Here is a 20,492-nt window from a genome sequence, read left to right as displayed (position 1 = left end):
AATCACATTAGTTGTTCATACGATACTATGATCTTAAATCTGATGAAGACTTTTTCATCACCTTTCAAAAATGAGATGATTTAGAGAGAAAGTTCCATAAGATTAAATACTGTGAAAAATATTGTCATTTGATAACTCTTCATGTATGATTTTCATTGTTTCTAGTCTTTAATTATCTTTTTAATATTTGGTCATTGTTGTAGAGAGAGAAAAACAAGAAAGAGGATGAGGAGTGGAATTGTATTTTGTTTTAAAACACTTAATTTATAAACAATTTAAAAACTGGGATGTTGAAGACAATAATTAGTAAAACAACAAGTAAAGAGATAAGGGATAAAACACAAGTCGACTTATCCTAATTCACCAGCAACACAGTAGCTACATCCACTCCCTTCACAAAGAAGGATTTAATACATTATTCAACAATGAAATCACACATTGAATGAATACATTCTAATCAACTAATTGTGTTCAACTCTTCTCAACCATCTTGCTTAGTACAATCACGTTGTTGAGGACGGTAATCACTACTAGGTCAAGTTACAAAGTGTTTAGATTGGTTGGAACTAATTCTAACACAAGAGTGGCTACACATATTTTTACTTTTAGAAGATTCACTACGCGAAAAATGTCATTTTATAGCGCTTATTTTACAGCGTTTACTAAACACAAGCGCTGTTGTAAATATATTTTAAAAATAGCGGAGCCTATAACAACGCTTTTTTGACAAACGTTGTGAAACAAGCGTTGTTGTAGGGTCATATAGCATTTGCGCATAATGTTTACAAGGCTTTTACAGCGCTTGTACTCAAGCGCTGTAAACTGAAGCGCCCTCACATAATGTTTTACAGCGTTTTTTTCACAAGCGCTGTAAAAGTAATGCGCTTTCAAATAATTAAATTACCTATTACAACGCTTTTTTCACAAGCGCTGTAAAAGATATGCGTTATCAAATAATTAAATTACCTATTACAACGCTTTTTTCACAAGCGTTGTAAAAGACATGCGCTTTAAATAAAAATCATTTACTTTTAAATAAATAAAAACAAATTTAAAACAAATTTACGAACCCTCATCACCTCTACTCTGGGTTCCCTCATATCCTCTACGTATTGTGCGGCCATCTACGTTGTCTCGGGTATTTATTAATTTGTTGTTGTCAAAAAATCTTTAGTTTTTTAATAATTGAAAACTAATAAATTGTTACATATTAAATATTTTCTTTTTGAAATTTGTTGATCTGTTCGGTTTTGAAGTTGTTACATAATAATGGACCTTGGTTTCCATTTTCTAATATTAGATATGTTGATATTGGTTTCTTTTTGAAATTTGTTGATCTATTCAGTAGCTTATTATTTTTGTAACTGCATTTATATAGGTGATCATATAATATGGATCGGAAATGGATGTTTGCCAATCGATTGTCAAAAGAGTATGAAAATGGAGTGAAGAAGTTTGTTGAGTTTCAGTGAAGAATGCAAAAGATCCAAATAGAGTCATTTGTCCTTGTTTAAACTGTTGTTTTGGAAAACGCGTTAAAGAAGATGAATTGGAAGGACATTTAATATGTAATGGAATTGATCAAAGCTATACATGTTGGATAAGACATGGTGAGAAAAAAAAGGAAACATTAATTTTGAGAATGGTTCGACATATGCTTCAACTGACTTCGATACAGATACATATGAGCCAGACCGAGTTGAGGAGATTGCAAAAGCAGTTGAAGAAAATCTTCGAGATTGTAAAGTTTGTTGAGTGATGCAGAGAAACCATTATATAATGGCTGTACTAAATTCACAAGACTGTCGGCGATATTAAAGTTATACAACTTAAAAGCGAGTAATGGATGGTCTGATAAAAGCTTCACAGAATTATTAACACTCTTAAAAGATATGTTGTCAGATGATAATGAACTTCCCAGTCGAACCTACGAAGCTAAACGGATTCATGCATGTCCTAACGATTGCATTTTATTTCGAAACGAATATGAATTACTAAAGGCATGTCCGAAATGCAATGTCTCTCGATATAAGAAGAAAGAATCTACTCCAGCAAAAGTCGTTTGGTATTTTCCTATAATACCAAGATTCAGGCATATGTATCGTAGCGAAGAAGATTCAAAACACTTGACATGGCATGCAGATGAAAGAATTAGAAATAGAATGTTTCGACACCCTGCAGATTCCCCACAATGGGCAAAAATTGATCACGAGTATCCTGAATTCAGGATAGAGTCAAGAAATCTAAGACTTGCACTTTCTACTGATGGAATGAATCCACATGGTCTTCAAAACATCTCACACAACACGTAGCCTGTGATTTTGTTGATTTATAACCTACCTCCATGGTTATGTATGAAGTGTAAGTTTATGATGTTGTCTCTGTTAATTTCTGGACCCAAACAACCGGGGAATGATATCGACGTATACTTGACTCCTCTAATCGAAGATTTAAAACGTATGTGGGAGACAGGTGTGGAAGTTTATGATGGGTATAAGAAAGAATGTTTCAATTTGAGGGCTATGTTGTTCGGCACAATTAATGATTTTCCAGCATATGGTAATTTATCAGGATATAGCATTAAAGGTCAGTGTGCATGTCCTATATGTGAAGAGAGTACAAATTGGATGCGGTTGAAACATTGTAAGAAGAATGTGTTTCTTGGACATCGTAGATTTTTACCTTATAGTCATCAGTATCGTGGGTGGAGAAATGCATTCAATGGAAAATCAAAGGAAGGTAAAGCTCCTTTAGCACCGAATGGATATCAAATACTTGAAAAAGTACAAGGTTTGACCAATAAATTTAGAAAACTTTTTGCGGGAGAGCTGGTCAAAACTGGGTGGAAGAAAAAGTCAATTTTCTTTGAATTGCCATATCGGAAGTCATTGTATATAAGACATTTCCTCGATGTGATGCATATTGAAAAAAATGTATTTGATAGTGTTATTGGTACGTTACTCAATGTTTCAGGAAAGTCTAAAGATGGCATCAATGCAAGATTGGACTTGATCGATATGGGAATAAGAAATGAATTGGGTCTCGTAAACAAAGGAAATCGCACATATCTACCTCCAGCTGCTCATACTCTATCTAGAAAGGAAAAAATTGTTTTATGTAAATTTCTACACGAAGTTAAAGTTACAGAACGATACTCTTCAAACATTAAAAATTTGGTTTGTATGAAAGACCTCAAGTTAAAAGGTTTGAAGACCCATGATTGTCATATTCTAATGGAGCATTTGCTACCAATAGGTATACGTTCCATTTTACCTGAAAAAGTTCGACGAGCCTTAGCTAGATTATGTTTCTTCTGCAGGGAAATTTGTAGTAAAGTGATCAACCCTCAGAAATTACCGACATTGCAGAGGGAAATTGTTGTTACTTTGTGTGAGCTTGAAATGTATTTCCCATCCTTATTTTTTGATATAATGGTTCACCTTACTGTTCATCTGGTTAAGGAGACACAACTTTGTGGGGCAGCTTATATGAGATGGATGTATCCGATAGAACGATATATGAAAATATTAAAAGGGTACGTAAAAAGTAGAAGTCGACCAGAAGGTTGTATTGCTGAACGATACATTGTTGAAGAGGCTGCTGAATTTTGTACTGAATATCTGTCCAATGTTGAATCCATAGGGCTTCCCATGTCTCGTCATTCGGGAAGACTATCAGGAGAAGGGATAACTGGAAGGAGACTACTGACTATATCAAGGACAGAATGGGAGCAGGCACAATTGTATGTTCTGCACAATGATGATGAGGTTCAACTGTATGTTACAATACACATTGATCAGTTATCTCGTTTGAACATGAATAGGAATCAAAATTGGATAACTCGAGAGCACAATCGAAGTTTTGTAACATGGTTAAAAAATCACATAATGTCAAAATTTGATATAGACCCCGGATCAATTTCAAATAGATTGAGGTGGCTAGCAAATGGTCCGAGCTTACATGTCTTTTCTTACACTGGTTATGTTATTAACGGCTACAGATTTTATACCAAAGAACAAGATGATCAGACCACTATGCAAAATAGCAGAGTCACTCTCGTAGCTAAAGCGATGCATGTCTTAAGTGCAAAAGACAAAAACCCAATATACGCAAATCTATCATATTTTGGGGTTATCGAGCGCATATGGGAGTTAGACTATGGATAACTCGAGAGCACAATCGAAGTTTTGTAACATGGTTAAAAAATCACATAATGTCAAAATTTGATATAGACCCCGTATCAATTTCAAATAGATTGAGGTGGCTAGCAAATGGTCCGAGCTTACATGTCTTTTCTTACACTGGTTATGTTATTAACGGCTACACATTTTATACCAAAGAACAAGATGATCAGACCACTATGCAAAATAGTGGAGTCACTCTCGTAGCTGAAGCGATGCATGTCTCAAGTGCAAAAGACAAAAACCCAATATACGCAAATCTATCATATTTTGGGGTTATCGAGCGCATATGGGAGTTAGACTACACAATGTTTCGTGTTCCCATATTTGGTTGCAAGTGGGTCGATAATAATAATGGCGTTCGGATTGATGAGTCAAGGTTCTTGCTTGTCGATTTTAATAGGGTGGGATACAAAGACGAGCTTTTTATTTTAGCGTCGCAAGCTCAACAAGTGTTTTATGTCATTGATCATGCTGATGATAAATGGTCTGTTGTCCTATCGACCAATAAAATAAGTGATGATAACAATAATGATGAAGATGTTGGTAATGATATTTTATTTGCAATATCACAACAACCACATGAAATTGATTCAACTGACGATGGTTTATATCTTAGAGATGATCATGATGAGGGAATTTGGACTATTCCATCGTTTGGTATTGTAAATCGACAAACAAATGTGAATCCCACCAGGAAAAGAAGAAGGGCATCTTAATGTACATGTTTAATTGTTTTATATAAGCCATGTAATCCGAACTCAGTTAATGTAAATTTAATTGTTGGAACATGTTTAATTGTTTTATATAAGCAGCCATGTATTTGATTTTCTGATTAATTTATTTTCTGTTTATATTTAGCTTGATTTGAGTACTTTTATACTAAGTTCATGTAATTTAATATAAACTAGTAATTTACATGAACTGAACTGAATATAAATTAGTAATTTACATGAACTGAACTGAATATAAATTAGTAATATACATGAACTGAACTGAATATAAATTAGTAATTTACATGAACTGAACTAAACAGAAAAAGAGCCTTAAATATAAAAATAAAACAATGAAGCACTGTAAAGGGCTTTATAAAAAACATTCATATAACATAAGAAAACAAGGAGGTCTTTTATAGTGCTTCTTGGAAAAAGCGCTGTAAAAGAGCCTTTTTTAAAATAAAATAAAGAGGCCTTTTAAAGCGCTTATTTAAAAAAGCGCTGTAAAAAGCTTTGAAAAAAATATTCATATAGCATAAGAAAACAAGGAGGTCTTTTACAGCGCTTCTTGGAAAAAGCGCTGTAAAAGAGTCTTTTTAAAAATAACATAAGGAGGCCTTTTAGAGCGCTTTTCCAACAAGCGTTGTAAAAGAGCCTTTTTAAAAATAAAATAAGGAGGCCTTTTAGAGTGCTTTTCCAACAAGCGCTGTAAAAGGCTTATAAAAAAACGCTGTAAAAGGGTTTTATATATAACAGTAAACCGCTTCAGTTTCCTCTTCATTACGTAAACTTCACTATCATCTCAACCTTTGTCGTTCTTCTCTTCCTTTGCAAACCCTATCATCTATTCCATTACGAACCTTATTTCCACGATCATCTCCCTCATTTCAAACCTTATTTCTATCCATGATCATCTCTCCCATTACACACAATATCTTTTCATTGAAATACGTAACCCTCATTACGTATTTCTTCAAACCATATTTCTGCAAATCGTATTTCTGCGAACTTTCTGTGAACCCTCATTTCTGTTGTTTAACGTATTTCTTCGAACCCTCGTTATTTAGGTATTGATGTTATTAATTTTTTGTTATCACTAAAATGCATGCTGAGCTTGTTTAAGATATACTGATATTGATATGTACTTAGAATACTGCATGTTGAACTTGTTGTAGATAAATGGATACCACCAAAGATTTAGAATGTCAAAATGAAGAAGTTGTCAACACCAAGACTTACGAAAATGAAGTCAAACGTGGTGCAACTATAATGCAAAAGGTCATAAAAGCAAGGAGCAAAGGCATTAAATTTGAGGTATACTATAATCTGTTTGTTGTTTATTTTTTATCTTTTAATAGCATGTACTTACTATATGAGTTTAGTAGGTTGGATGGAACAAGAGTGGTCAGTCAATCGACCCGAACAACTCCATGTTTGTAAGTTACATTAGGGCTGTTGTTCGTCAAAATATCCCAATTACAATTGATGATTGGAGAGATAAGGCGTTGAAGGATGCCAAAGATATACTATGGAATGACATTCAAGTAACTTTTTTGATCCACTTTTCTGTCATTTATAATTTTTTTTATTGAAATACTTTACTCAAACTATATCTTTATTTCGCTTGCAGACTTCTTTTGTTCTTGATGAGGGGAGAAAGAGTTACGTATTGAGAGTTGCTGGGAAAATCCACCGGGGATTTAGATCTCACCTCTCTAATTTCTATCTAAAAGATAGAGAAGGAAATACGAATGCTGAAGCTCCAAGAATATATAAACATTATATATCAAATGATGAATGGAGTGCATTTGTATCCAAACATTCGGACCCCGCGTTTGTCGTAAGTGATTAATTTATTAGCATTTGTGTTTTATTATTTATATTTTAAATTTTTACACGATTGCTATTTTTTTTATATAGAATATAAGTAAGGCAAATCGCGAAAGGGCAAGAAATCTGACACACCCATACAAAAAATCACGTATGGGATATGCACGTCTTGAGCAAAAACTTGTAAGTAATACTTTGGATGCAAAAAACTTGTAAGCAAAAAATCACGTATGGGATATGAAGTGTAGTGAAAGTGGTTTGCATACTTTGGATGCAAACAAGTGTAGAAGTAATACCAGTTCTACTTACAAACAATCTCAAGATTTCATGATGAACCGGTTTTTACCAGCAGTAAAGGCTATGACTTTAAAACCACCTCAACATGCTCCAAGAAAACAACATGTTCTGTTAGAACAACCTAGCACCAAATTGGTTAGTGAGGAAAAGAAAACCTTTGAATGGCTTGATTAAGTCTTACTCAACAAGGTACACAATATTTCAATCATGTTATTTCTTCCAGACAAGAACAAACTCACAACTGACACAACACATAATGAAATTGGCTTGAAAACTTGTTTTTCCAGTACTCATCAATTCAAAACTTTTGCCTATAAAAGAGAATGAAAGATTACCTTTCAGCAAGCATTGTTGATCCTTCTTCAAACAGTTCTTCCATTATATTTATAACTGAAAGCTTCTTTGATAGCTTACCAGCAGAATCACAAGACTTCTTTCTAAAGAAAAAATCTATCAACTTGTTCCTCTTTCTCGGGGGAGGTGTTGACGACAATTCATTATCAGGTGGGATTATGTCAACTACTATGCATGTTGTATCATCCTTTAAACCTCTTGTTTTTAGTGCTTCCTGGAATACAGTACAAATACATAAATACACGAACTGAAATGCTAACTTTGCAAACATGATGCTAATGAAAAGTCTCAAGCCAAAAGACACGCAGAATTGCAGATTTGGCTTAAAATTAGGCTAGAGAGCCATGTAGAACATATTACCTTGACAACCTGCATATCAGCAAGTTGGGCAGGCAAACCACGGCAAGATTTTGCAGCCATTTCTGATGATAGAGCATCCCATATGCCATCAGAAGCAATTATAAGCCTCCCACCAGTTTTTGATAGCTATAATTCATGACAAAGTGTAAAAGTTTTATCCTGAACACAGACCTAATAGGATGCATAGGCATTATAGTATTGACCTAGAAAGGCATAGACCTCCCAACCAGCATCGAAGGGGGCCAATCTACAATGATTTAGAACCAAACATTTAAAACAAGGATAAGCTAAACGAAATGTCCTTAAATAAGATGCTGAAAACAGTATGCTCACCTCGGCACCACCAACAATGCTAAGCCTCCCAACTTCACCTCCACTAGCTGTAACATGTTCCCTCCTGTTTATATAGTGCAACTCATGACCATGAGAATATAGAAAAAGATAACTGACTCAACCTTAGAGATAAAATCATATTAACACACTCTTCAATATTCTCTTCCAGTCTGTGATCAACTGTTAAGGTGGTAACAACACCACCTTGAGTATCTAGTATACAACGAGAATCTCCAACAGATGCGACAGTCACAGTCCACCGATCAACTATCACAAATGTGGCTATGGTTCCAGAAGTTTCTCCTGTACAAAACCAGATTAAGTTAGGACTCATAAAACCAATTAACAATAGCAGATAAAATTCTTAATCATCCACTTTTGCATTTCCATCCTCTCAATAAGAATAGCTTTTCTATCAACAAAAAAGAAACAAAACCAAAGTCCACACGTCTGCTCTGAAATTCCTTATCAGTCTTAACAAAACCAGCAACCAAAGCTCTAGGTACTCCTTGAATAATTTTTTTCATTACTAATAATTGATTACGGACTCATAAGCATATGTATACTATCCTCATCTAGTTCATTGCCTCAACTTTTCCAGAACCATGAATACCATATGTTAAATTAGCAATGACAATAATAATTGATTGTGACATTTGAATCAGCTTAGACACAAGCTTAATTGAAAATACCTCTATACAAGGAGCAATCGCGACAATGTCGGAACTCTTTGCCTCCTTTAACTTGAAAATAGACTCCAATCTCAGAAAAAAAAACAGTATCTGCAACTAAAGCAATTTGCAAATTGAAAATGTTCAAAGAAACAACACATAGAAACACTAAATTAGAAGAAAAACCCTAAATCAGAAGAAAATCAAAACCTTTGACTCACTGTAGTTCACGAAAATGAATAATGAAACGAGAATAATGAAAAACGGCGAGAAACAAGGCTGAATTAAAACAGAGTGGTGCGCAACACTTACGACGATGATGAGATTACGAAGGCGACGATGTTACGACGGCGACGAGATTACGATAACAGCGAAGTTGAGATGCAACGTAAGGAGATTAAGATTTGATGGTGGCGATGACGACGAGGTGTGACGGTGGTGGTTATGGTTGAGATGTGGCGGCGAGGTGTGACGATGGTGACTATAGTTGAGATGCGACGGCGAGGTGTGAAGGTTGAAATAGGCTGAGGCACAAAAGATCAGTTAGGTTTCTGTGAGGTTCGTGAGGTTTTTGAAATAGGTTATGAAATACGTTTGAATACCACCATCAATTTCACGAGGTTTCTGGTTAGGTTACTTAACAGTATATTTCTTCTAAAAAAATGAACAATTTTATTAGATATACACAAGTTAACTTTAATTTTTTAAGAACAATTATAATAACTTTATTTTTTATTTTTTAGAATACTAAATTTAAATTGTCAAACTAAATCATAGAGTTGAATAAGTTTTTATTAAATTTGATTATATTTAAATTTAATATTATTAAATATTTATTTTTTATTTTTTGAGTTTTGTTTAAAATAGTTTTTTTGTCATAATTTTAATTAAAATTAAAAGTAAATTTTAATTATAAAATAATTTATTTAATTATTGAAGTCAAAACGGAATAGATAAATTTATCAAAACCTTTAATTTACTAAATTTAATAACTATTATAATTAAAACAAATAATTCACCAAATTATTCATAATAATACTGATTGTACTTTGGAACTTGACTAATATTTTTATTTTGTTTAAATAACAATTTTTCTTATTTATATAAAAATAAAACCATAAAAATTGATTTATTTACCTGCGGAATTTGCATAGGATTTGACAAAAATAACTTTGTTGCGGACGTTGCTGCGACACTGATTTCTTAGCTGCAGAAAGAGAGTCGCATGTGAATCCACCGCAAAAGAAAAATTTACCTGCTATTTTACCGGCGGAAAATAATACCGTAGCTATATTCCTAGAAAAGTACAATCCGCAGCAAAATCCTAACGTATTACCCGCGGAATTAGTTTCTCAGGAAAATCCACAGGTAACACGAAGATTTCTAGTAGTGTTAAGACTCAACAGCAAACTGACACGATCAGACTCATTCAGTTGTACTTCCCTAGAATTACTAGGCTTGTCTAGCCCTACCTATATGATGACAAAATAATCTCCACTTAAAAAATTCACGTTAACTTCAAATATTTTTCCAACATCTATTTTGTCCCCTTGTTAGCCTAAATTACGCCATTAAGAGCATCATCTTTAGAACAAGTTGGAAGCATCACTATTTCATCAATTATGGGGTACTAGGAAAAAATTAGATAGAGCTATAGGAAAAAATCAGATAGAGCTAGAGAAAAAATGAATCATAGGCAGCTAATGGAAACAGAATCGGAAGTAGCCAGGGGAAAAACATAATTAGAGGCATTCAAATGATAAATAGAATCAAAGGCAACCAAAGGAAAAATCAATTAGAAGCAGCTAGAGGAAACAAAATCAAACACAAAATCTAATCAAAAGAAGAAAAGCACATTAGAGTCAAAAACTGATCAAATGAGAAAAACAGATCATAGAGGGTTTAGAGAAAATGCATTATTCAATGATTCGCCCGCCACAGTTAACCTCAAATCTTAAATCTTTAATACATCGTAATCATCACATAAACATATGTTGAATGAATGATTTTTAAAAGAGTGAAATGCTATTTTTTAACATATCCTATATACTAAGTCTATCAGTTTTCCTCACTTTTAGATTTTAAGGAACCCATTATTGCAAACCCTGAAAAATCATTTCAAATAAATATAATAAACTAGAATCAAACCCACAAAACCCACATGCAAAATATGAAAACAATTCTAGGAAAAGAACTCACGGTTTAATAGGAATAATTCTTTTTTATTAGAGTTGATTTGAAGAACATGTATACTCTAGAAACTCTCAATTTCTTTAGTCTTTGTGGTTTATTCCCGTTATTGGAGTTCCTCCTACTTGATATTCATTTCTCTTTTAGTACTGTTTTTGGTTGATTATTGAAGATTGAGAGATGGAAACATGCATGCAACTGGTCGGGACAAGTTTGGAAAACTTGAGTGAGCTACTGTGTTTGGAAGATTTTGGAGAGGAGGAGAAATTTGATGGATGAAGGGGACAATGAGCAGTGGTAGTGTTGGGGTTTTCTCCATAATGTTTTGAGAGTTTGTAACTGCAAAATGAAATAAAGGAAGGTGAAAGATGGATTAGTACTCGTGAGTGAAGGAGAAAGAAAGAGAAATAAAGGTAACATGTTCTCTCTTTGCCACTTGTACTTATTAATACTACCACTTTCCTAATCTACTCTTAATCCTAAATTAATATTACTAAAAACACAACATTTACCATTAATAAAATTCTAGTAATTGTAATTAGTACTTAAATCTTACAAATATTTCTAAGATAATGTTATGTTACATTGTGTCTTACATTCTGTTTTACTCTATGTACACTCTCTATCTAAATAGAAACAAAAAACAGATGACAGCAGCAGCAACAACCAAGGCATATATACTTTCTTAATCAATATGGAAACATAAACTATAATTGTAAAATCACATGACAGGCCCTCAAAAACTAGGTGGCCAGATTGTTAATAAAATAACAAAATTAGCTATTATTGGTTCCACAAAATTTGATTCCGTGCTTTTATTCATTAGACTTTGTTGGAATTCAATTATGAGTGGTTAGTCCCACATTGACCAGGAATGGAGGCTATATTGAATATATAAGGAGAATGACCCATAAACCTAATGCCTTAAGGTTTTGGGTTGAGATGTGGTGTCTAAGTCTCTTATGAATCCTTGTTTAGCCCATTTCGAATGTTGGGCTCCCTCGGACTCCCCAACAAGTGGTATCAGAGCCCGGTTTGGCTTGATGAGGGAGCAAAAATGACTTGGATCAAGTGGATCAAGTCTTTTGGTGGACCAAAAAGGACTCGGTGATCAAGTGGATCAAGTCTAGTGGTCAATAAAGGACTTGTATCAAGTGGATCAAGTCTAGTGGTGGGAACTCATAATTGAGGGGGAGTGTTGGAATTCAATTATGAGTGGTTAGTCCCACATTGACCAGGAATGGAGGCTATATTGAATATATAAGGAGAATGACCCATAAACCTAATGCCTTAAGGTTTTGGGTTGAGATGTGGTGTCTAAGTCTCTTATGAATCCTTGTTTAGCCCATTTCGAATGTTGGACTCCCTCGGACTCCCCAACAGACTTAGTAATTGATTTGGATAGTCCAATGTGAAATAAACAGCCAAGATCCATATTGTGTAAAATTGTTGAGTTCTACATTACCTATTATACGCTTAACTTTTATTAAACACGCAATTGAATTGATTTTATATCGAGTGTATGAGAATGTTTTGATGGCTTTTAGATTAACTTTTAAAAATAATTCTATTTTATAAAATACACGAAATTCAGGATAGTTCTTAATAAATAAATAAGAAAACTAAATTTGAATCCCTAACAAATTATTTAGTGTATTAGTCCAATTATTTAACACAATAGGATTTGTTTTCCTGTTTTTATGAATTATGTTAATGTTGATGTGAACTCCATCTGTCTTTTAATTGACCATATGTAACAAATTAACATAATGTTACTGATATAAAAACAATATTCGAGGATAATTTGGTCCTAAAATGACTTTTAAAATCCATAAATCAGAAAATTTCATCTTTCTATTTTATTTCTTCTTTCTTCTTCCAACATTGAATTCTTAAATTCACATAATTTGTTCATACTATACTATGTTCCTAAATGTAACGAGACTCGTTTTAATTAGTAGATTTATTATATCCTATGTTCCTAAATGAATTTTACAAAAACTATAGATCCAAGTCTTGTACTAATAAATTTAAAAGAAAAATTTGATTTGGTGGACTCTCCGTTTTTGAAAAAAAATATATAGTTGGAATTTTGATTTTATAATAGGATGATTTTTAATTCACAAATATCATAGATTCATGGCTTATGATAGTAGATCTAAAGGAAAAATCAAATTTGGAAAACTCTGAGTTTTACTAAAAAAAAATGAATTTATGTTAGTAAAATTGATATTGAAGTTTTTAATTTTTTTGTTTTTGAAAAAATGAAATTTTTTCCCTTCCTAAACATAAATGGCCGAACCTAAACCTGTTAATTAGGGTTTGGGTTTTATAAATTTTTGTTGTATACAAAAATATTGTGATCTTAGTTTTAAAAAGGGTTGAAAACTTAACGAGTTTTTGTTTAAAGTGTTGTTAAAATTTTTAGAGTTTTAAAAGTGTTAACAAAAATATAGAAATTATATGATTATTGAGTCGTGCTAGTATATGAGAGGTTGTACATTGTGATTTATGCCTCTCGATGAGGGTTTGAAATTTCGTAATCATGTGCACTGACATATAAGCATTTTATTAGGGTTCTTTGGCACACAAGTATTTTATCCACAAGTGTTTGTTGTTAACAAAAAATTAAACTCTAGCTTTTAGTAATTTGGGTGTTACATTCATCATATGCATGCTTTTCATTATTTTAAATATTTAATTATTTTATTTATTTATCTTTGGTCATTGTGACACCCCAAATCACAAAATAATCAATTTAATTTTACAAGCATTCAAGTCATATAAAACAATAAAAATTGTGGTTTTTAATAACATCTTGCACTACAAGAATTTTTCAATTTTGCGACACTTGACCTGCGACGGTTCTGAAATAACCGCTCTCACCACCACTTTGCGACGATTCCTTAGGCGGTTTTTGTCAACCTTTGCCACTGTTTAAAGCACAAATAACCCCGCATTTCATTTTCCACCCTCACCACCACTTTGCGATAGTTCTTGGGGTGGTTTTTGTCAACCGCCTCCGCTATTTAAAGCACAAACCCCGCATTTCATTTTCTAGATTTTGTACTCTCATTTCTCAATCTCGCATGTATTCCTTTCTCAATCCTGCGTGTGTTCCTTTCTCAATCCTAAAATTTCTGAAAACCCCCAAATCTCTCAACCTTTGTCAACAGTGAAGGAAACGAAATCCAACATTGAAGAAAAACGAAATCACCCCTGTCAAAGAAGGTGATTTATCATCTTGGAAACAAAATCAACTCTTGCAAAGGAAATCTCTCAATCTATCAATTTCTCAAATTGCTAAAAGGGAAAAACGAAAACTAATAACTCCGAGGGTACCGTTTCTCACTTCGATCTTTGACGAAAACTAATAACCCTTTCTTTTTGTTATAATGGCTTGGATTGTAATAATCATGTGTGTGCTTGTTACTGATTTAGATGTTATGAATGAACTTTTCAAGGGATGATGAAATGCATCATGGAGGTTCTATACATTTGGGGGAAGGTCACTGTTGTTTTTAGTATATTATATTCAAAGTTTATGCTTGAATATAGGTTATACTAAATTTTGGTATTTCTTAAAACTTGGATTTCTTTTAATTAGTTTAGCTTTTTGAGTGTGCTTATACTAATCCTAAGTTATTTTGATCTTCTCTGCAACTATTCTTTCTGCTTTTCAATTTCTGCACCAACAGTCCCTCTTATTTTGCTTAATATTATGTTTGAATATTAGTAGCAATGAACTTTGATGGTTAGTTACGTATATGTGTTTAGTTTTGTACATTAATCTATTTTAAGTCATTATATGTGTATGGAATAAAGCACTTGAATTGTTTCCCTCAACTTCAACGTAGTGGTCATACCGCTACCCGCTACACCGCTATAACGTTTTGGGGGTATTATTAATAATAATGGTTTAATAGCATTACATAATGATGTACTATATACATTCCTAAATCCCATTGACACTAAATGTAATGTTGGGTTTTGCTTTTAAAGCATATACCTTAAAAGTGAAAAAATTTGATGATATCTTAAATGTGCTTTTGTTTACATCTCAAAAGTGTTTTGTTTTATGTACATACCATTGCTTGTATAACCAAAAGTCAAAACCTATAAAAAATTCTTCTTTTTTAGAGTATCCAAAGATTAAACCTTTTATTTATCTCAGTTTTATATTTTTTGCACGTGTAAACTTGAGATTTGGCATTAACTACTGGCAAGTATATTTTTCACTTAATCCTCGAGATTCATGAATTTATAAAGTTCCTGCATATACTTGTACTTTTTGTTTAAATTTCGTCACTCATGTTTCCCTTGTTTTCAAGGAACTTGTTTCAAAAGTAATTTATTTTCAATTCCTGAATTCTATGTAACACTGAAAATTTAGATTGAAAACGTTTTTTTATATCTGACACATGGTTATTAAATGACTTATATTTTCTTAAATTATTACTATCAATATAAATGTCGTACTTAGTATCCATGTCAATGCTTCATAACTTATTATTTCAAGTCTTGTTTATAATTCCTCTCACTCTTGTAATCTCTAGTGTGAAGTGTTCCTTAGATAGTTTGGTTATGATGAATTAATGTTATAAAGCCTATGGTGATGTTTGCAAATGAATTGAAATGGTAGAAATGGTAGAAATTGTAGTTGCAATGAGTGCTTGGTGCATTGATGATACGTGGGATATATGTTTTTATTGAATAGGGAGGTAAGTATGGTAGATGGAATATCGAGAGGTAGGTGAAAGGTTATGTTTGAAAATATCAAATTGTGATTTGTGAACTTAAAGTTGCTAGCTGGTGAGTAAATTGAAGTGTAGCATCAATGAGTATATACATGATTGAAGGCTACACCATTAATTCTTTGTTGGTGAATGTTGGTGTTCTTGCTTAAAATAATATATTGCTGGAATTTTTTGGCGATATACTCACACTTCTAATAAGATCGCGCTGAGTCTTGGCAGCGGTCTGTGCGGCGACAGAAGCAGCCATGTTATTCATAGCCTCCGCCATTTGATCATTCCTATTAGCGTTGGCTCTCGGAGCGTCATTCCTTCTTGGCGGCATGGTTTCCTATAAAACCATCATCAAGTAGAGTCTTAACACTACTTCAAATAATTCCAAACTAACGTCCGACTATAACAACACATAATAATCATATTGGACTTGACAACTCAAGTCACCTAAACCGAAACATGATCAGATAACAACTCCTAACCTATAGGTCGACCTACAATCTATAACCAAGGTTCCACAGCCCCCAAAGAAAACCAAACCAATGCTCTGATACCACAATGTAACACCCCGTTTTTCAAAGCGAGGGTGTATATTTTTTTTTTCAAAAGAAATTAAAATAAAACAGAGAAATAAATAAAGAAATGCCTTTGGATAAATAATTGAGTCATTATAATTTACAAGCAGCGGAAAAGTTTCTCCAAATATAAATCCAAAACATTTACACAACAACAAATGGTACATGGAACCCATTCAAATAGGATGTCAAACTGACAATATTAGTATAAGTACAGTTTTCCAAATTAAAAATACTTCAACCCAAAAAGAAGGACGCCTAGTCCCTATGCATCAACCTAATCTGATCATCCTACCAAAAAAACTATATACCCTGAGTGATCTCCACGCGCCCCGTGGGATCCTCCTATCGTAACTGTAGTCAAGCGCTCCCATCTCCATTCCCGTCCGTAGGGTACGAACCGGTAGGACCGTCCTGACTCTCATCTGAGGGCAAAGCCCAGATTTCCACAATAATTGTAAAGGGTCACCAACCGAAAAATAACAGATTTCCACACATAGCATTTAAATTTTTAAATGCTCAAAATAACTTTTCAACTAAGCATGCACCTTAACAGGATTTTCAATATGCAAAAAGTTCATACAATACTGGCCAATTAGAAATGAAAACAAAATAAAGTTCTCAATCCCCTAATTAAAACATAACAAATCAAGACATGGATAAGTTAATGTGCAATCAATCATTTAACTCAAACTGAGGATTTTCACTAAGCCAATCGATTGGGAAATCGATTGGGGTGAAGGATTTTAATGAAAACAGAATCCTGGGCTGAAGTCAATCGATTGGGAAATCGATTGAGTGAGTACTGAGCCCCTAGGTTTTAAGCCAATCGATTTCCAAATCGATTTGGTCGAATATGGTTGAGTCCCTGACTTAAAGCCCAATCGATTGGGCAATCGATTTCTTAAATGATTTTTGAAAACTGATTACGAAATCGATTGGCCAATCGATTTTTTCAATTTGGCAAGGTCCCTGTTTACCCATCCAATCGATTGAGAAATCAATTTCCCTGATCATTTTTCCAAAAATTCATGAATTAACTCAAGAAGAGATTCCCCATTCTTAATACTGATTTATCTTAATGATTTTCAAAACAAAATGTTAAGCAAACAGACATATTAAGAGATTCCCCATTCTTAATACTGATTTATCTTAATGATTTTCAAAACAAAATGTTAAGCAAACAGACATATTAAGAGATTCCCCATTCTTAATACTGATTTATCTTAATGATTTTCAAAACAAAATGTTAAGCAAACAGACATATTAAGAGATTCCCCATTCTTAATACTGATTTATCTTAATGATTTTCAAAACAAAATGTTAAGCAAACAGACATATTAAGAGATTCCCCATTCTTAATACTGATTTATCTTAATGATTTTCAAAACAAAATGTTAAGCAAACAGACATATTAAGAGATTCCCCATTCTTAATACTGATTTATCTTAATGATTTTCAAAACAAAATGTTAAGCAAACAGACATATTAAGAGATTCCCCATTCTTAATACTGATTTATCTTAATGATTTTCAAAACAAAATGTTAAGCAAACAGACATATTAAGAGATTCCCCATTCTTAATACTGATTTATCTTAATGATTTTCAAAACAAAATGTTAAGCAAACAGACATATTAAGAGATTCCCCATTCTTAATACTGATTTATCTTAATGATTTTCAAAACAAAACGTTAAGCAAACAGACATATTAAGAGATTCCCCATTCTTAATACTGATTTATCTTAATGATTTTCAAAACAAAATGTTAAGCAAACAGACATATTAAGAGATTCCCCATTCTTAATACTGATTTATCTTAATGATTTTCAAAACAAAACGTTAAGCAAACAGACATATTAAGAGATTCCCCATTCTTAATATACTTTTGACTTAAACGATTTCCACACAAAACATTCAGTAAACAAGACATTAAGAGATTCCCCATTCTTAATTCTCATTTACTGAAACGATTTTCAAAAACGATAGTTAAGTAACCGAGACATTAAGAGATTCCCCATTCTCAACGCCTAGTTAACTTAAACATTTTCCTCAAACGCACATTAAGTAAACCGAGGTATTAAAAGATTCCCCATTTTTAATACTCGTTTAACTCTAATGGTTTTCAAATTCCACAGAAACAAACTCAAATATACTCTCACATTCAATCCATAATTCACACCAAAACACATCAATCAACAAACATCAAGTATGAACACGCCAAATACGACGAACACAAATCAACACAACATAACACCCAAATACATCAGACTTCATTTACTCATAATCATACACAAGTGACTTTAAATTCATTTTTCCCCAACTCATTACATTCAACCCTAACAAATTCCTTCTCACACAACCACATATAAGTCCCTAATGCAAACTAGAAGTTTGGAAGGAGCCCTTACCTTAACGTTAGCTTTAACATGGGTTTCCGGTACCGCGAGTAAAACCGGTAAAATCTTCGCTCGCAACGTCGCCTCCAAATTGGTCCCCTTGCACCGTGGTGTGGCAGTGAGCAACTTTCCCTTCTAACTCTTCGCGAAATGAAACTTAGATCTAGAAGAAACGGAGGGGGTTTGTGTTTGAATCTCTAATACCGTTTTCCTACGTTTTCGAATCAAAGAGGAATAGTGGAGTCGAGAAATCTTTGTTCTAACACTCACCCAACCTTGGGTTACTAGTCTTGAAGAAAAGAAAGCAAAGAAAATGAAAATGGGAGAAGGAGGGAAAAATGGGTCGCGGGTAGCAGATGAAGAAGATGGAAAATTGGATTTTCCTTCCTTTCTTTTTCTTTCCTTTGTTTTTTTCCTTTCTTCCTTTCTTCCTTTTTCCTTCTTTCCTTTTTATATTCTTTTCTTTTCCTTTTCCTTCCTTCTAGTTTTCCTTTCTGTTTCCCTCCAAACAAACATATCTATATAATAAATATAACTTAACAAATATCTCAAAATATCTAGATATCTATTAAATTACAATTTCACCCGTAACGCATTAAATTCTCCGTAAAGGATTCACCGTACTTAATTCAATTTATTTATCGACGAGAACTTCTAATCGACATCAAAATATATTTTTGATTATAAAAAGTCCAAAATATTATTAACTTTGGCTAAAAAGTCTCCGAGCCAAAATCCAAAATACACCAAAAATACATAAAGGGTACTTTAAAATTATGGGTCTTACATTACTACCCCCTATAAAAGTTTGAAATATTTGTTTGATCAGAAGGAGTTGAACATGCGCCAGAGACGATGGATGGAGACTCTCAAGGATTTTGATTTCACACTGCAGTACCACCCTGGGAAGGCCAATGTAGTGGCTGATGCATTGAGCAGAAGAAGTGTATCGGTGTCTTCAACAATTATGGCTAGACAACAAGAGTTGTGGGAAGCTTTTAGAGACCTACACTTGAACGTAGAGTTTGCACCGGGAATTTTGAAATTCGGAATGATTAAAATTTCGAGTGGACTACTTGAAGACATTGCAAATTCTCAAGATGACGTCTTAATACAAGAGAAGAGGAACCTAATAGTGCAAGCGAAGACGACTGAGTTCAAGATTGGATCAGATAATATTTTGCGATGTAATGGTAGGATTTGTGTACAAGGGAAGACGACTGAGTTCAAGATTGGATCAGATAATATTTTGCGATGTAATGGTAGGATTTGTGTACCAGAAATTACAGATATGCGGAAAACGATTTTAGAAGAGGCTCATAAGAGTAAGCTGAGTATTCATCCTGGAGCAACAAAGATGTATCAGGATTTGAGGCAGAATTATTGGTGGCCAGGAATGAAGAAACATGTGGCGGAATATGTATCCACTTGTCTAACTTGTCAGAAAGCGAAGGTGGAACATCAGCGACCTGCTGGAATGTTGCAACCTTTAGATATACCTGAATGGAAGTGGGACAACATTTCCATGGATTTTATAACCGGATTACCAAAGACAAGGAGAAAGAATGATTCCATATGGGTGATAGTGGATCGACTAACTAAATCTGCTCACTTTTTGCCGGTAAGGACCACCTATAAGGTAGATCAGCTAACGGAGATCTACATTGCTGAAATTGTGAGGTTACACGGGGTACCATCGAGCATTGTATCAGACCGTGATCCGAAGTTCACATCACATTTTGGGGGAGCATTGCACGAAGCATTGGGAACAAAGCTACGATTGAGTTCAGCTTACCATCCACAAACGGACGGACAGACTGAAAGGACGAATCAGTCCCT

The 20,492-nt window shown here is 33.5% G+C and overlaps 1 protein-coding gene across 4 annotated transcripts; it reads right to left on the bottom strand.

The window, feature by feature from the left end:
- Positions 1-5,232: 5,232 nt before the first annotated feature.
- On the bottom strand, positions 5,233-9,362 carry LOC101493828 (probable protein phosphatase 2C 3). 4 transcript variants are annotated; one of them, XM_073368455.1, is made up of 5 exons: positions 9,055-9,362; positions 8,764-8,859; positions 8,072-8,374; positions 7,739-7,985; positions 5,233-7,592 (listed from the first exon to the last, which is right to left on the bottom strand). In XM_073368455.1, exons 4-5 carry the CDS (start codon positions 7,796-7,798, stop codon positions 7,356-7,358), a joined length of 297 nt encoding a protein of 98 aa, XP_073224556.1. In that variant the 5' UTR covers positions 7,799-7,985; positions 8,072-8,374; positions 8,764-8,859; positions 9,055-9,362; the 3' UTR covers positions 5,233-7,355. The 4 variants fall into 4 exon arrangements, with proteins under 4 accessions (XP_073224556.1, XP_073224558.1, XP_073224557.1 ...); XM_073368457.1 differs by having other exon boundaries at positions 7,739-7,864; XM_073368456.1 differs by having other exon boundaries at positions 8,764-8,853.
- Between the last annotated feature and the right edge of the window lie 11,130 nt (positions 9,363-20,492).

The sequence above is a fragment of the Cicer arietinum genome, chromosome 5 (assembly GCF_000331145.2).
Source record: "Cicer arietinum cultivar CDC Frontier isolate Library 1 chromosome 5, Cicar.CDCFrontier_v2.0, whole genome shotgun sequence".
NCBI lineage: Eukaryota > Viridiplantae > Streptophyta > Magnoliopsida > Fabales > Fabaceae > Cicer > Cicer arietinum.
This window is presented reverse-complemented; position numbering and strand designations above follow the sequence as displayed.